General features: G+C 48.1%; 1 protein-coding gene across 1 annotated transcript in view; it reads left to right on the forward strand.

Annotated features, from left to right (window-relative positions):
- The window catches only part of DNAH9 (dynein axonemal heavy chain 9), a gene marked incomplete at its 5' end in the record, with an annotated part of 292,809 nt that overhangs the window by 18,031 nt on the left and 256,435 nt on the right, over positions 1-18,343 (forward strand). Inside the window, 7 exons of the mRNA XM_084863896.1 lie at positions 510-743; positions 6,999-7,166; positions 8,782-8,898; positions 10,854-11,004; positions 13,751-13,865; positions 15,712-15,780; positions 17,252-17,378. Of these exons, the coding sequence (XP_084720022.1) occupies positions 510-743; positions 6,999-7,166; positions 8,782-8,898; positions 10,854-11,004; positions 13,751-13,865; positions 15,712-15,780; positions 17,252-17,378 (981 nt within the window). The remainder of the gene's footprint in view (positions 1-509; positions 744-6,998; positions 7,167-8,781; positions 8,899-10,853; positions 11,005-13,750; positions 13,866-15,711; positions 15,781-17,251; positions 17,379-18,343) is intronic.

Raw genomic sequence — 18,343 nt, forward strand, 5'->3', positions numbered from 1 at the left:
AAGTCCAAGGTAAGTCTGGCTTCAGCCCTGGCTTACTACATACAGGTCAGAGATGGTGTCATCAGGACCCTGTTATTTCTGCCCCTCCCCGTGGTGGTGAAGACGGCTGTCCAACAGTTTCAGCCTTCCAGCCTTCACAAGTCTGTTAGAGACAGGGAAATAATGTTTCAAAGAATTTTTGCACTAAAATTATTTCACCATAGAAAGTCAGAAAGTCACCAAAGACCAGGTGGGAGAAATATAATACCTGCCCATCCCCAGCTGGCCCCACGAAAGACTCCCGGTGTTTCCTTGTCTCTGATTGGCCACTTGCCTAAGCCAATCACTGACCATTGGCTTGAACCCAGGTCCCAATCCACCTGTGGAACTGAGGGTGGAGTCACATGTTTCCTATAGGGTGCTTCTACAAAATACGTGGGCTATTGTTCAGGTCAGAGTTGACGTTGGCAAATTTGTGGGACATCCCACACTTGTCACCACGCTTCGTGACACAAACGTTTGCGTTCCAGGCCTCTGATTATCTCAGCCCAGAAGACCTCCTGAAAAGTGAGGTGGAAGAGAGTCAGAGAAAACTGCAAGTGGCCGTGGACACCTTGAACTTCTTCAAGCAGGTGTTTCAGGACAGAAGGGAGCATCTCAGCACTTACTTCAAGGAGAGCCAGGAAGTCAGGGCGTGGGATTTCCAGTCTTCCTTGGTGTTTGTGCGACTGGATGGCTTCCTCAGACGCTTGCTCGTGCTGCAGGTGAGTGTGCTCACCCACCCCAGCTCCCGGCTCCCTGCTCCACGCGGGAGGGAGCAGTCAGGGACCCAGAAAAACAATAGGAAAATGACTGATAGCACGGTGGCCAGTCTTCCTTTGGTTGGAAGAACCACAATAATATTCAGTATAAACCCCTAATAGCACCACCGTTACCTGATGATCGATCCAAATGATTAATCTGATCATTTGGATCGATCATCAGGTAACGGTGGTGCTATTAGGAGTTTAGGAAACTCTAATCCTAGACTCGTTTAGGAAGAAGGCCCAGGAAATCAGCCAGCAAAATTCATTTGATTTTCAAATGGCCCATAACCTTTAAACTTTGTTTCAAATGAACGCTTGCTAAAAAGCTCGATGTGCAAAATGTGTGTGAGCTGAACTGGATGCAGCTGGTGATTCCCAGAAAGCTACTGCTTTGAACTTGCCCTTCACTCTTCCACGGTGGCTCCAGAAACTGCACGACTAGTGAATCCCAGCGTAAAAGAAATGTGACTTTTGCCCAAAGCCGTGTCGTTCCCCAATTTTTTATGAAGTTAATGTGAATATTTAAGGCCCAGAGTAAGGAGACATGAAGCTTTTTTCTTTTAAGAGTTTTTATCCTCAGAATTTAATATGGTTAACAGGTCTTTTAACACTTCTCAGCTCTAAATTTGCTGACTGAACCTTGGGAGAAAGAGGGTGGACAAAATATAATGAAATACATCCTTATTCTAAAATGTAAGAAGTCCAAGGTCAAGTTCAAGATTAGGAACAGCAGCCAAAAAAAAAAAAAAAAAAAGAGTCTGAGAAAGAATTAAAGTCCTGTTTCCAGCTATGAATGTGAGAGATTTGCGACGATGAGGGGGATATGTTGGGAAGAGGCTGTGATGAGTGGCACAAAAGTAGAATTATGAGGATGAGAGTATGAAATTGAATCTGTTCATTTCAGTTCCAAAACATTGATTCAACACTGCGGTTCTCTAGGCATTGAGCCAGGCCCTGGGGATACGATCATGACTGAAATACAGTTTCACCTGCAAGAAGCCCTTGGACCAGAAGCCGTAGCACAGAAGAAGGTAGATTCAGGGAGGATATCCAAGGGAGCAAGAAAGAGGAACCCCTAATCCAGCAGTGCCCGAGGAAGTAGTAAGCAGAAAAGGAAGCTGTGGACAGAGGCTGCAGTGTTTGGACAGGTTCAAGCCTCAGACTAATGAGAGGGCACAGTCCTCTCATGGCCACGTGCAAGTCCCAGCCTGGAGGGCAGAGCCCTCCCCGCACAGTTATAGCCAATAGCTGTAGTTGTAAGCTTGAACCTATGGTCCGAACACGTGGCCACATGTGCCTGAGTGATATGAGCTTGATAGAGTTCAGGTGCAGGTAATTGTAAACATCTTGACCAGGCCCTTACTTTGCCTGGTGGCATCTGCTGTAAAATAAAGATGTGGCTTGTAGTCCATGGTGCTGTCACTAGCTCTCCATCAGAGAGAACAGCGTCCAACCCAGACCCAGCTTTCATTCTTTGTCTGTCTTTTCTCAATCCTTCACTGCCCCCTCACAGGTCACTGAACCTGGCTGAGCTGGTATGGCACATAAGGGACCCTGGGGCTGAGTGTGCCATGGCCGTGTCGGCTCACCACAGGAGAAACTGGACTAGGAATTTACTAGGGTGAGGGGGGAGGGAAAAGGACAAGGAAGAGCATAGACAGAGAAAATGTATAAGCAGGAAAGCCAGAAGCTATTATAGATCTCACTAGTATGAAATGCCCACCTTACATCCTCCATCAGGACCATGGAGAGTATAAGTCACCGATACCTGGCTTTATCCTAAATGCCTTTTTTTCCCGCAACATTATCATCCCAGCTATTGATGCACAGCTCTTCCCCCCCACACCACCACCCACACACACCCCGGTGTTCCTCTCACCTTCCATGTCTGTCCCTTTGCTGTTGTTTAGCTGAGGTGACAGGCCTCCACCTCAACCTGCCCCAGGCCTGGCGGACCAGGTGGAGTCACTGCCTCCCCGCCTGGCAGCCCTGCAGCCCTGCAGCAGCCCGGGGTGACGCTGAGCACAGCTGGAATGACGTGGGCTGGGCCTCAGGCAGACACACACGCCAGTGCCATGTCTCTGCACACAGGTGACTGTTCTGACTTTAGGGCCTGAGTCTGCGGGCTTATCTAGTAAATGCACAGGCCAGGCCACAGGCTCCAGAGCCTCTGCCCTCACATGGTCACCTCTCGGCTGCTTGTCCTTCCTGAATCAAGGGCGCAGATGCAGGTGGGTGAGCAGCAGGTGCCCATGTAATTGGAGGATGGCCCGAATGCCTCCATGCTCAGTCTTCCTGCCCCCTCCCGTCCAGCTCTTCCATCCTTTGCTCTGCTTTACTTCTTTGCTCTCAAGGCGAAGTCTACTACTTCTTTTCTTTACTGCTTTCCTTTCTCCTTTCTTTTTTCTCTCCCTTCCCTTTCTACTTGTCTCCTTTCTCTGTTTTCCAAGCCCTCTCTTTTTTTGTTTCCTTTAGCTCCTTGTTCACCTTGAATTTCCATCCTTTCCCGTGGCTGCTCCTCCCCCTGTCGTACTGTTTCCTCCCCTCTTTCTCTTTCATCTTGGAGTCGTTTGCTCAGCCTCACCCCTTGGCCTCCAGCTCCCCCACGTCTTCTATTCAGCTCAGTGCAGCGGGACACAGACTATCGATCATCGCCAAGCAGATTTCATGTAGCCCTTTAGTTAACATTCTGAGTACCTCTGTGATCGATGCCTGTTTGAAACAGGATTAATCTGCTGCTCTCCAGCAAGAATTAGCATAAACCGAGCCGTATTCATCTTGCTGTTCTGATACAGTATGTGGCCACTGAGACGGGGGAGCTGCAATTAATAAATACATTAAGCTAAGTTAATAAAATGACATCTGCATGCTCACACTCAGAGTTACACTGTGAAGGGCTGGTTTTAATCTCCATCGTTCTCTCACATTTCCCCCTCTGATTTGTGTTGCCTTTTTTTTTTCCACAAGAAAGTTACATTGTGCAGATCGACTCTTCCCCTCTGGGTGCCTGTAAAAATGAAGGTGGGCTGAGCTGGTGTGTGTGTGCACGCGCGCGTGTTTGTGTGTGTGTGTGTGTGTCTGAGCAGTTGTCAGCAGCCTGCAGCATGTGGAGTAATTGCATTCTTGGGATACCACCATCCTCCTTACCACCACGACCTAGCCGACCTCTTAGAGAGCTAACCCCTGAGCAGGGAAAGGAAGAGTTGAAACGTTGTGAGAGCCTATCTCATGCCAGAGCCTGCACCCTCACCTTCACAGGAGCAAGGCCTCAGCACCCCTCCTGCGCCACAGGAGCACCGGCAAGCACTGCCCATGGTCACACGCTCAGAGAGCTTCTGCTGGGATTTAACTCAGGGGCATATGGTTCCAAGTGTTCCCTTTTATCCAGCTTGGATATCTCCCAGGGCCGTGGTTGGCAAACTGTTGCTCACAAACCACATGCGGCTCTTTGGCCCCTTGAATATGGCTCTTCCACAAAATACCACGGCCTGGGCAAGTCTGTTTTGAAGAAGTGGCATTAGAAGAAGTTTAAGTTTAAAACATTTGGCTCTCAAATTTCAGTCATTGTCCTGTTGATATTTGGCTCTGTTGAGTTTGAGTTTGCCGATTACTGCCCCAGGGGGTTCTAGAACTCTGCTTTCCCCCCTCCCTCCATTTTGAGGGTCCAAAGTGGTTCTGTGGCTTTATTCTGCCTTATCCACTCCCTCTGTCTTTGCACACTCTGTTTTTACCACATGATTGTCAGGCCATTTTTCTAAATAAGTCATTTTGGTAAAACTGTAATCCACATACCAGGAAAGGGGAGTTATCTGACTTTACAATTTACTAAGGAAATCCCAAAAATACATAAAATTTGAACAAACAGTCCAAAATCAAAGGAGAAAAGAGTCTTTCAGCTGCCTCTTAATTCCTTCCCTCACGCTGTCTTCTCGCTGGCTGCCCCAGCTCACACAACACACACCAAATGACACATGCATGCACCCTATACACATGTACAGTACACACACTACACATGCCACATACACACTGCACACACATACATTGCACCTATACATTCTGCACACAAAGCACATGTACACATACAGTAGACACATAGCACAGGCACCACACAGTACAGATGCTGCAAAGTCACATTCCGCACATATAACACGCACTAACATCACACAACCTGCATACACTGCACATACACATGCAACATACACAATACACACAGCACACACATAGCCCCCAAACACACCATATCCACACCCCCTCATATACACACCAAACTGAGTCCATGTGTGTGCTGTAAGACTAGGTGCTGCAGAGCCCCAAGCTTCTGCCTGCAGCCTCTCCCTTGCACACAGCGCAGTGAGTGACAGCTGGAGAGAGCCCTCATGTCCTTCGTTCTGCAGTATTTGCAGAGCTGTGATTTACTGGTGGCACAGTGATTTCCTGCCAGGGCTTTATGCCAGGTGATTAGCGGGGAGATGGGCGGTAAGCTGCCCTAATACACGTGCTCCCTGCTCCCCCTGCCCCCGGTCCCTCTCTGCCTCTGTGCAGGCCTAATTGGGCAGGCTTCCCTCTCAGCCCTCCCGAGCATGCGGTCACCAGGAGACCACGCGCCGCATAAGGTCGGCCGCTGCGGTCGGGTGGAGAAAGCAGCCTTTCCCCCAGTGACCTTTTGAGACTTTCATCTGTGAATGTCTGTCTGCTTTGTGCTCTTGCTTAATGAATGCCGGAGACATTTCTTTTAAGACAGGTGGAGTGACCTTTCCTTCAAGGACGGGTTGTGCCTGTGAGGCCTGCCATTATCCCGAGTGCGGCTCTCCCCCTTGGGCTCGAGCCACCGGAGTCCTCTCCCACCCTCCACCGAGGCGGCGCAGGTTTCCCCAGAATAGAACCCGTCGGCCCAGCCGGCAGCCTGGCCCGTGCCTGTGTGCTTCCTGGAGAGGAGCACCTGTCATTACACGTCCCTCACCCAGCAACCTGAGCTACGACTTCAGTTGCTAGATGCTGACAGTGTGGAGAAAGTCAGACTGCTCACCACTTCCCAATGCCTGTGACTGCTGCTGGACTTGGTGCCCCGGCAATAGAAAGGAGCTGGGCCGCCTCCTTCCAGTCTGATGGGTCAACCCGGAGCAGTGGCCATTGGCCGTGGGAATTTCCTAGGGTGCATCCAGGACCTGCTGGGGTTTCAACATCATGACGTAGTGCTCCCTCTTCTTGTCTCTCAAGCTTCCTCAGGGTAGAAGGCCCCCCTCCCAGGGATCGACACCAAATGTTTGCCAAAATCACACAAAGGTACCTGTTATCTCCCCCTTTCCTGTTGGACAGGTATGCACACAGGCGGGAGGCTGTGATGGAAACATCTTGGTTTGGAGGGATTGTGATTTCAGGCCAGTGTTCAAGAGACCAGTACCACAGTCTGTCACGTTAGTTGTGTTCAGGAGGCTCCTGTCCTAGAAGAGGTTTTCAAGGTCACAGGGGGTTCCTCCCCAAGGCTCTGGGTTGTGTTGTCCACCTGTCACTCAGTTCTGAGCACAGCTGGGACTCTGCCATGTGAACAGCAGAGACAGTGAATGCCCTTTCTGCATGTGCATTGGCTCAGTCCTAAACCTCATTGGCTGATTTACCTCCCACTAGTGTTGTCCTGTTGCCGTTGAAGAAATCCCACACAGAGGTGTCAAGTAGTTGTCCCTGTCACCCAGTGTTACATGGTGCACCAGGCTGGGCCAGGGCATCACCATTGATTTCCTTGGCAGTCTTTGCTGAGCCCGTTGGTGTCATCCTCTGAGCTTATCCTTGGGACTATTTGGGGGCCTTGCTCTCCAGTCAGTATCCCCTAAGATAGCTTCATTCCAGAACCAGATGACATGGCCCATTTGAAATTAATTTTTTTAATGGCTGGTAAAACCAACAATCATGTAAATATTATTATTATATTTTATTGTTTATTAGAAAACTCAGGAAAGCTAAAGCATAAAATTGATCTGTTTTTGTGTGTGTGAGTTTTATTTATCTGTACTTTCTCTCCGCTTTGTCATCAAGTTTAACCAAGCTATTTATATCAACCCAATCTAATCATACGGTTACAACACGAACCAGGCTTCACATTTTCCTAAGCAACCCATCACCCCCGTATAATCTTGCTGTTCCCATCCTAATGTGAGCAGTACCCACTGTTGTCATCATCATTATCATTATTTTACCTCTTGTGAATCGTCCCTGTAGGACCTTCTGAAGACAACCTTGGACTTCCACAGCCTGCAGAAGCTGGAGTTCAGTGGCATCAGAGGCAACGCCCTGAGTCAGCAGGTCCAGCAAATGGACCACGAATTTCAGGAAATGTGCAGGGTCTTCTCAGAGTCCTGCCATGACTGCCTGGACCCCCAAGGCACGGTAGGGCTTGGAAGATCAGCTGCCTCCAGCCTGTGGGGCCTGGTATATTACTTGCATTTTCTCTCTTTCCTTTGGCTTTATAGTCCCAAGGGTTGTATGAACGAAACCTTCTCATCATTCAGGAGGAGGATCAGGGAGGACCTTTTCCAACTGCTGACTGCTCCAGACTGATGGTGTCCAGAGTTTCAGAGACACTGAATATGGATGGCTTTGAGCAGTGAGCAGACCGGGAACACCTGGGCAGAATTCTGTTAAGTGTCTTGGGTGGGGTTGGGAGTCAGGGCAGAGCTTCCTTTTTCTGATCGGACTCTGGTTTGCAAGGGAGTACTCAGGGATGAGGGAACGGCCAGACACGCATTATCATGATTGGACCACAGAGCCCACGCCCTACCCCTGGGCCAGGATAGCTAAGGTCTGTGAGCACAAGCCCACAGGGACAAAAAGAAGAAAGGGGGCCAGACAGAAATAGGGAATGGGGTTTCCTGAGAAGGGAGTGGCTGGTTGCTGGAGAGGAATCTTAGAATGAATGAGTAAAAAGGAGGAAGAAATAGAGCAGAAGCCTGCTCTTAGAGCCGTCAGTTGCCTAAAGAGGTCTTAGCAAACCGGAGAGAAATTGCTTTCTAAGGAAGAATGGGGGGAAATGGTGTGTAAAGCAATCATTACGATTATTATTTTAACTCTTTTATGAATTGTCCCTATAGGATCTTCTGAAGACAACCATGTATTTTCTAAGACAAAACAAATAATAAAGCAGAATTCTATGCACAGGGAAACATACCATTATGTTACTGTAATTGGTTTGGGAAGTAAAACTATACTGTTTTTCTACTTACTTTGTCTTTTTATAAGAATATGAATTACTATTGCAAAGCAATAATAACAAATAATAATTCCACCCATTAGGGATTTAATTTAACAAAAATTTTTTCCTGAAAATTGCTATATTCTTTGGATTGCCAGATAAAATATAATTGGGACATATACTGAAAATAAATTCATTGTTTATCCAAAGTTTAAATTTAAATGCATAGCCTATATTTTTATTTGCTAAATTTGGCAACCTTAGAAATAATGGCTAGTTGTTGTCTTAATGAATTAAAAGGTACTTGGAAGAAATAGTGTGCATTCGTTTAATTAGCTTACCTCCCTCCCAATGGCTAGATTAGGTTGGTTACACTGAAGAAAAAAAAAAAACACAAACAACAAAAACAAAACAAAACAGGATTAAGACTTGGGAGAGGAAGGAAGGTAGAAGGTATGATTGCTGGGATTGTTGTTGTTGAGGTGGCTTTTAGGATGGCAGAAGCTGGCACTGATGGTAACAGAGAAGGGGCAGAAGGAAGAGGGGGCACAAAGATAGAGAGAAAGGGTGTGAACCTCACAATTTGACTCACTCTCCCAGTTTGCCTAGGGAAGAAAATGCAGCAGACATGGGGTAACTGTCTACATGGATGAAAACTAAGGCGTGCCAAGGTGACTTTTGGAAAATGAAAATAAATCCTTGGTCTAATGATTCAAGTGCAAAAATTAAGATGCACTTGATTCAAGTAAAGAGCATAGTGGGACTGGCTTTTGCAACATCATGATTTTCTACGTTTTTGTGATGTCTCTTCAGGAATTTGAAAATGATGTCTCTAAGTTTAACCAGAAGGTAGAAGATCTTGACCGAAGACTAGGGACTATCTTTATCCAAGCCTTTGATGATGCACCTGATTTGGAGCACGCCTTTAAGGTTCGTGCAAGCAGGGAGGGAGCCACCCTATGCTCCATCCTCCCCCACCCTCATCAGGGGAAGGGAGGGATACTCTTCCAGCTGTTTGCTCCTGCAGATATGAATTGTTCTCAGTGTAATGGAGAGGTATCATGAGTATGCTAGGCAAGGGAATGCGCAAAATTGGGCTGCTCAGGTTGGTCACTAATGCTTTTCTGAAAACGTGAAAATACTTTTCAAAAGAGTTTCTTCTGGAATGCTCCCCTGGAGTCTGATCAGTAGGGGACCCATTGAAAGTGAAGAGCTCAGCTGGGGTCACCATCCTGAATCCAGGGTTCCACCATACCATGGCTGTTTAACCACTGCTGTCAGGGTGCTTTGAGCTGAGGCAAGCCACTTACCGTAATTGGTTATGGCATTAAAAGTACAAGTGACTAGAATGAGAAGACGTGTGCCCTTGGCCTGTATTGCCAAGATGAGCTGGTACTGGAATACGGAGAAAGTCTAGGATGACGAGTAGCTAAATGGCAGTGCAACTGAGAATTCTGAGTCGTGAGACATAAAGACATGACAGATCTGTAAACTGTGAAGAGGCCATATCTATAAAGCCTTGAGGATTAGAACCAGAATTCATCAGTGGAATGACAAGGAGGCAGATTTTGGCTCAATAAAGGAAAGAGATTTCTGTCAAAACTATTTAAAGACGGAATGGACTTCCTTAAGAAGTAAAGTTTCCAGTCACCGAAAATGTCCAAGCATAGATTAGAATCCATGCTATTCTATCAATAGAATATCGGGTAACTCAAATTGCCAGGTTTCATTAGTCATTGAATCTACATATATAAATTTTTTAAAAAGATATATATATTTTAAAAATATATTTTATTGATTTTTTACAGAGAGGAAGAGAGAGGGATAGAGAGTTAGAAACATCAATGAAAGAGAAACATCGATCAGCTGCCTCCTGCACACATTACCAGCATCCCCTCCCCCCCCCCCCCCCCCCCCCCCCCCGGGATGTGCCCGCAACCAAGATGCATGCCCTTGTCCGGAATCGAGCCTGGGAACTTTTAGTTCTATACAATGAGACAAACCAGTTAGGGCAATATAAATATCTATTATATAAATCTTATTTTAGAGGTTATAAAATATACAACCTCTAATAAATACCTGGCATTCCATAACTCACATAGAAAAAAATGATTAGGATTTCTCTCTTCAAACATTTGAACTGATTCCAGAAATTAGTTCTCTCTGAAACTTTATTTTTTTTATTTTTATTTATTTATTTTTTTGCTGCTCTCAGATTTTAGATTTCCAAATTCTCCTCAATACCTAGCCTACTTAGCTTCTTTTTTTCCTTCTCTATCTTTACCCTCCTTCTCTGTTTTAGGTCTTTTTAAAAAATTATTATTTTTGTTGTTGTTAATTCTCACCCATTTTTTCCATTTATTTTTTTGGAGAGAGTGGAAGGGAGAGAGAGAGAGAGAGAGAGAGAGAGAGAGAGAGAGAGAGAGAGATGTGAGAGAGACACACATCAATTGGTTGCCTCCTGCATACTACCCAACAGATCCGGGAATCAAATCTGCAACTCTTTGGTGTGCATGGGGGCTGATGCTCTAACCATTGAGCACACTGGCCAGGGCTAGATCTTTTTTTTAAATGGTCTTTTTAATATAGATCAGCTTGACCTTTCTAAAAACTTTTAAGTTTTCTCTTTATTTTACTCTTTATCCAGATTCTTACATCCCACCAGGGTCCAATAGATAATTTAGCAGAGAGGAATCCTTCTCCTTTTGAAGGCAGACTCTGACTATCCACCTACTAATAACTATTGATCCAGTAGCATAACAATAATTGTTTGACCTTTTTACACTGACAGGCATATGAAAGAAAGGCCAGGAGACAAGACTTAGGTAACCTTGGAAATATTGACTCTGTGACTTACTCCTCTTCTTTCTCCACCTCTCCTGCAGCTGCTAGACATCGCAGGCAACCTCCTCGAAAGACCACTGGTAGCACGCGATGCATCCGATAAGTACCTGGTCTTCATCCAGATGTTCAACAAAGAACTGGATACAGTGAGAGCCATCTACAGTCAGCGTGTCCAGGAGGAGGCAGAACTTGGTAGGCTGACTGCCAGCGGATTTGGACGGGGGGAGCTCTCCTGCTGGGAGGGGTGAAACTCAGTCCTCTTGTATTTGTTGAATGTCTGCTATGGATCTATGTCATTCTCCAATAACAGCAAGGACAACTTGTAGATAATCCAGAGCATTCATTGGATTGAAGAGTTCACTGAGCTGTGCATTTTCCTGTAGCTGGGGCTGAGGTGGGCAGGGTGGCTCAGAGCAGTGAAGTCTTGACAGCCTCTGGCAGCTGAGACCTTAGCCGAACAGATGGGTTGACCCCTGATCAATGTTGCCACAGTGATTAATCTTCAACGTGTCTCAATTCCACAGTAGACTTTTATTTTCCTTTCCGGATCCTTCCAATGCCATAGCAACCATGCTCCTGGAGGAAGGAGCCAGCAGGGGCCCGACACCGGCGGCATCAACCTCAGTGTGATGTCTCCATCTTTATTGTAATTCTTAGATGCACTGTCTTATTCTGTTTGAAAGTCCAACACAAGTTCAACTCAACTTCACAAACATGTCTCGTGTCTTTGCTATATGCCAGACACATTTTTGGGCACGAGATGCAGAGGGAAGCCAGGGTAAGGGGTAAACTAATTAATACCAAAAGTAAGCAAAGTAAGAAGGTCCAGGCGTTGCAAACTCTGGCCAAGCACTTCGTAGTCCATGTGGCCTGGTTCTTTAAGGGACACAGCAGGTAGGAACAGTTACCCAGCAGAATATAAGTAGTCCTGAGTTACCAAGAGCTGTAACAAAACAAGATACATCGTGGCTTGGATATCTGGGGGGAGTTTGTGGAGAAGAGTGCTCTGAGCCATGAAAGGTGAGAGATGGGAAGCAAGGAGGAACAGCAAAGGTCTTAAGAGAAACGAGAGGAGAGTATTGCTAGGTATCAGGCAGCCTTCCTGTGGACAAACAGCGTGTGCATGGGGAGACGAGGCCAGCGCCAGAGCCCGGGGCCAGGCTGTGAAGCCCCCTGAGCGCCACCCTGAGGAATCTGGAACGCAGTGTTCAGGCAATAGGAGATTTTTCACGGGTTTTAAGCAATGGAGTGGCAAGACCAGCATGTCCACAAACAGGTTTCACACTGGGAATTGTGTCCACTTCGGAAGTTATCCCCCGAAGACCTGCTGGCCTCACCTTCATGCGGGCCATCCTCATGACATCCGGTCACATATAGAATTTCAAAACTCAAATACCTTAGGAGGCCACACTCGTTTTCTCTTGCTGCGTAACAAATTAGCGCATCCTCAGAAGCCTGCCAGCGCCCATCTTTTAGCTCAGGGGTCTGTAGGCCAGCAGCCCGGCCTGATTGCCTCGCTTTCCCACTGAGTATACAAGGCTGAAACCGAGGTGTTGGCTGGGCTGACTTCTCACCTGGAGGCTCTTGGGTGGTGGGAAAATCGTTTCTGAACTCATTTCTGTTGGTAGGATCTTACAGGGGTCCTCAAACTTTTTAAAGTGGGGGCCAGATCACGGTCCCTCAGAGAGCTGGAGGGCCAGACTATATGAACTACTAATTCCTACTGTAACACCTCGGCTGCGCTCACTGCCCAAAAAACCTGGCGGGCCGGATCAGACTCCTCTGCGGGCCGCATGTGGCCCGCGGGCCGTAGTTTGAAGACCCCTGATCTAGAACCTTGTGACTCTCTGCCTGGGGTCTCTATTGCCTTGTCGGCTGTCACTGGGGGCACGCCCGTCCCCTGCTCTGTGGGGAGGCTAGAGGCTGCCCCCATCATCAAGCACACTGACTCCTCACCCTTCAGCTCCCTCCTCCCCCTCTGCCACCAGCCAGAGAAAATGCACTGGTCTCTGTGTGTGGCTCGCCTGAGTGAGTCAGCCCACCCAGGATCTTCTCCTTGTTGCCATGTAACATCGCATCACAGGGGTGATATTTTATCCTGTTTGCAGTTTCCACCCACATGGAGTGAGGAGAGGACTGGGCCAGGGTGAGGGCCAGTCGATGGTGTCTAGAAGGCTGTGGACCATAGGTCTGCGCTCGCATGAGATGGGGAAGTGGTGGAGCGTATGACGATTAAAGGAAGACATCACCGCTCAGCCCAGTGCTGGGGTAGATGTGGAGGCTGGTATTTGCCAGATCCTCCCATTTTACTAAGAAAGCTGGACACTAATTTAAAAACCAAAACCAAAAATCTCATGACTGAAATCTCAACAACTCAGATAAGCAAACAGACACACTCTATGGAGTAAATAAAGTAGGGTGTCAGGCTCTGCTAACCCTGACCAAGCACTTTGTCATCTGCATGGCCTGGCTCAGTCACAACCTTATTGAATTCGCACATAAGCCATTTTACAGAGGGAAAAACTGAGGCCCAGAGAGATTCAATTGTCTATGAAGGCAGAGTTCCTCAGCCCTGACTGGACAGTTGGAATCCTCTGGAGAGCTTTCACAAAATACAAACGTGGGGTCCCACCCAAACCAATTGAATGCAGAACCAGGCATCAGTCTTTTTAAAGACCCCCCACATGATGCAGACGTGTAGCCAGGTTGAAAGTCACTGGTGTGAACTTAGAAAGCCAGTGAGTGGCAGAGCTGGGCATGACCCCTGTCTTCGGGCCCTGTTCCATGCTCTCCCCAACATCACGGTGGTCTCCAGGAGCTCCCATCTCCCGTGAGCACAGGGGGACTTCAGCATGCGGACCAGCTGGCAGGGTGTTCCTGGGCGGAGGGGCTGGGAGTCGGGCCTCACTCAGTCTGGCTGTGCTGTGTGTGTCTCCAGGCTTCTCCCCGGTGCACAAGAACATGCCCTCGGTGGCCGGGGGTCTTCGCTGGGCCCAGGAGCTGCGGCAGCGCATCCAGGGTCCCTTCGCCAACTTCGAGCGCATCACACATCCGTGAGTACCTTCCTTCTAAATTGGGGGTAGGGGGGGTTGCTTTGGGCCTCTGCTCCTGCCATGGATTTTGAAAGTTGCATAAATGCATCTCACTTACCCAAGGCATGAAAATTATCTATGTTTCTTTCCATGTTCAGTAGCCAGAGCTCCTGGCTAGAGGGAGGTTGAGGGGCGGGAGCGGCCGTGGGAGTGCCTGCCTGGTCCTGAGAGAGGATTTGAATGGCACCCATTGTCCCCTACAATCCCCTGGAAATTCCCACTCATTTTAAAAACAAATTCAAAACTGCACTGTTCCCTGTAATATATATTTACTGGCTATTAAAAATGCTTTAGATTCCTCACCATGAAATGAAGTTGGATCTGCAGGCAGTCTTACAGTAGCTGCTCCTGTGGCTCCTCAAACCTTCCAGGGGACTGCAGCGGGCCCCAGCGTGGGGACACTCTCCTCCGTGTGCCCAGGCCCCAGCGTGTGTGTGTGTGTGTGTGTGTGTGTGTGTGTGTAGGGCGGGGGGGCTCTCTCCTCAGTGTGCCCCAGGCCCTTGAGTTGCTGACTCTGATGGCTGGAAACCCCATGAACGAGTGACTGTGGTTCCACAGAGTCCTGTGTTCAGTAGTCCTGCTCAGCTCCTGCACACTCAGCCTGTGGCCTCTTTTATGAAGTCAATCCATCCATACCTGTCTTCCTTCTACTTTCCCTGCATTGCTGTCTCTCTCTCTTCTAGCCTCTTTCTTTCCCAGACATGAAGGTGAGATGGGGTTATGAGGCCTGCTCAGGAGGGGGAGGGGGAAAGGAGTCAGGGTGAGAGCAGCCTGGTCTGAGGCCCTTTCCCCTTTTCCTCCTGGAGGCACCTGCGTGCTCGCAGGGACAGACTGAGCGCCTGAAGGCCAGGGCTTCCTCTGCTGCGTGGGGCTCACACTGACAGCCAGGGGATGGGTCAGACACCTGTGTTGGCTTAAAGAGCAAATGGTGTTAAAGAACCTTTGCAATAAGCTGCCTTATGTTGCTAGCAGAACAAACAAAAACAGCCCCTTTTACACAGTGTGAAGGTTCCTGAAAATTGTAGATATTTCACCAGTTTTCCCAGTGCCTGGCTCTCATTTTCTGTTGCAAAGTGTCAGACAGGAGCAGGCGCTGGTGCCGGAGTGGGCGCCGGACTCTGCTCACGCTCCTCTGTGGTCTTCCTTCCTGTGGGAGCCCCTGAGCATGTCTGTGCATGTGGGCGAGTGTGTATATGGCATGTGCGGGGCACGTGTGTGCACTGTGTGTGCACATTTAGGGGCATGAGATGTGGGTGGGAACCTCATATAAACATGTCATTGAATGGTAGGGCTTCTCAGAACATGTTCTAGAATGATTTCAGAGAAGGAAAAAATATATACACAAAACAATGTCCATGTGTGTGTAAACATTGTTATATAAATATGTAAACATGGTTATATAGTTTTTGTTATGTGTGATGTCATATATAGATTTTCCTTGTATATAAAAACTATGGCACCTAGAATTTTTTTTTCATGTCTCGATTACCCTTTTATTCAGGCGTCTGAGGACTTGATTTACCTGTGCATGCCTGGCGGGATGGGGGTGGGGGAGGAAAGGGTTGGTGCAGCCTCAATGGAAAGATTGTGCCACCATCACCTGTGGGGCTGCCTGCTTTGCAGGAAGTGCAGGCGCCCTCTGGTGGCCGATGGGAAATGTTCAGGAAGAAGGATGCAGGCACCTTTGGGGCATTTGGAAACCAGCCCGGGAAGCTGCTCAATCTCTTCTCTATAGGCTGCTGTTTGTTAATCAGATCATTATTTTGACTTCTAATTCAATGTCACTTTTTTCTCTTTTCATGGGTAGTTGCATGGAGTCTGCCGAAGGAAAGCGAATGATACAGAAATATGAAGATGTGCTGTCATTGCTGGAAAAGTAAGCAGCGCCCAGGATTGCCTTGCCCTGCAGCATGCAGGCCCCACGGGGCCCTGTGCGGCTCCAGTCCCAGCCGGCCCCTCGTGCTGCTCTGTGTTTTAGGTTATCCCCACATTATCTGTGAGCTCAGTGCTCCTGGGTTACACACACCGGGCCCTGGAGAAGGCAGTTCCAGCCCGGAGACAGACACTTTTCCGGGGCACTGTAGTTGGAGCGAGACCTCTCAGAGCCGGAAGTGGGCCACCCTGCACGCCTCCCCCCCCCCCCCCTCCCCCAGAGCAGTGTCATAGAAAATCGCAGTGGCTGCCTACTAAGCAGAAAGTTTAAAAAATGTTCCCTGTATCTTTTTATAGAGAAAGCATAAGAATGAAATTTACATGGGTTCCCAGTTGTTCCTGCTTTAAAGCTGCGGTAGGTTTTGGGGGGTGCAGATCCAGGGCCCACACTGCCCACACCGTTACCAAATCCGATATGGTCACACATACCCCCTATGAAAAGCCTCTCGGCGCCTCCCATCACCTCATGACCACAGCAGGAAAACCCTCCCTGGCCTTTGCTTTCCTCTCTAGCCTCAACCTTTGCCCTCTTAGTCTCAAGTGCTCCCAGCGCACAGTAGGCTGTTTCTCACCTCCACCCTTTGGCCTTGCTGTTGTTTTTGCCCTGAGCACTCATCCCTCTTCCGCTATGTAAACTTTCCTTGTCCTGTGAGATTCAGTCAAGCATCACTTTAGCCCCCGATCCCTGAAGCCTTCCAGCATCTCCTTACTGCCCTCCCCACCCCTGGCCCAAGCCCTGTACCTCTCCCCAGGATTGCCTCGCTGCATTCTCCATGTACCCACGCCAAGCACATGGGAGGTGCTCCGCCAGTGTGTGATGACTAAATGACAGATGTCTGCAAGTGACATGAAGGTTCCTGTGAGAGAAAATCCTACTCACTAGCTTCTTCGAACGTTTACTGAGACTGATCACAACTTCCCTTTCCGCCCAGAAAGCCTCTCTTCCCTGGAGCCTCTCTTCTGCTCTCCTCTGATTTGAGCTTTGCCATCTTTAGAAGTAAGGGGTACTTGCAGGAGCTTCCATGCCTGCTGAGTCAGTGACTTAGACTTAAGAATGTATGCAGCCCTGGCCCCGTGGCTTAGGCCGCTGGAGCATGGTCCTGTATGCCCAGAGATTGTAGGTTTGATTCCCAGTCAGTGCACATGTGGGAGGCAACCAATCATGTTTCTCCTTCTCTCCCTCTCTCTCCAAAAATCAGTAAAAACATGTCCTTGGGTGAGAATTGGAGGAGGGGGGATATATTCAGTTATTTTACTAGTATCTTTAGTTCATAAGATAGATAGACAGACTGTATACACTATATATGTTTTATGTATGTTACTATATGTTGTTATCTGTACCTCCAGTTACTCATTGCCAGGCATGGGATGCTGGGAGGGGGCTTTCAGGTGCCCGCTGTTCCCCACCCTCGCAGGTATGAGGTCAGACTGTATGAGGACTGGTGCCAGACAGTGTCGAAGCAGTCACAGGACAACCTCTCCCGGCCACTTCTGACACGAGACCCAGTGACTAAGCAGATCACCGTCAACTTTAACCCACAGGTAAGCCGGCCACAGGAAGTTCTTAATGGGTTTCTGAAGCACTTTGCTTAATGTTGCTGATTTCCAAGGCAAAAAGGTTTTTCACATGAATATGAGAAAGCTGCTCCAAAGGATCTGCATCCCGGATTTCTTTGGGGGGTAAACCCTGTGGTGTGGTGTTTTCTTAAGTTGTCCAGGGCTCACAGTTTTCTCCAGGGTTAGCCAATATATTTGCTTTGATTTTGCCCAGCAGGAAGTATCACAAAATATTTTTTTAAACTTTTCGTATGATAGCATTATTATATACTTGACTTTACATATAAAGTTAGAATGACAATTACACTTAAGATTAACCAATCAACAAGTGTAATTATATTAGAGAGATGCACTATCTGAAATTCCAGAAGGCACTTACACAGAGATTGCTACCCATCTCTGGACAGATAGAATAATAGCATTACTGACCATTTAGTGCCAGACAGCTGGCTGGGCCTGCCCTGCAGGCCTGCTGCATGTGAAGGCTGTTGACTGAACACTGGGAGGCCAAACAGGTATGAGTCCTGGTGCCTGCTCTCAAGGAACCCACAAGCTGGAACACCAACATGCAAAAGAATCTGTCCTTACAAGGGCAGTGTGTGATCAGTCTCAAAGGGGTCGCTCTGGAAATAGGACTTCAGATTAGTGACTCTCCACCGAGGTAATTATCCCTCGGGGACATTTTTGGTTGTCAAACATGGACTGGGCGCCAACAGCACCGAGTGGGTAGATACCAGAGATGCTGCTGAGAGACTTTGTACAGGATAATAGTCCCAAGGTTGAGAAGCCCTGCCGCAGACGGTCAGAGGCTGGAGACCAGTGTGGACTGGGGCAGCCCTGGAAAGCGTAATGCTGGAGGAGACGCGACCAAACGTTAGCCCAGGTCAGGAAGCGCATCGTTCAGCTAAAAAAGTAAAAACAAAAAATATGGCCACACTGAGAAATAGCAG

Source organism: Pipistrellus hanaki, assembly GCF_964339955.1.
Source record: "Pipistrellus hanaki genome assembly, chromosome: 16".
Classification (NCBI taxonomy): Eukaryota; Metazoa; Chordata; class Mammalia; order Chiroptera; family Vespertilionidae; genus Pipistrellus; species Pipistrellus hanaki.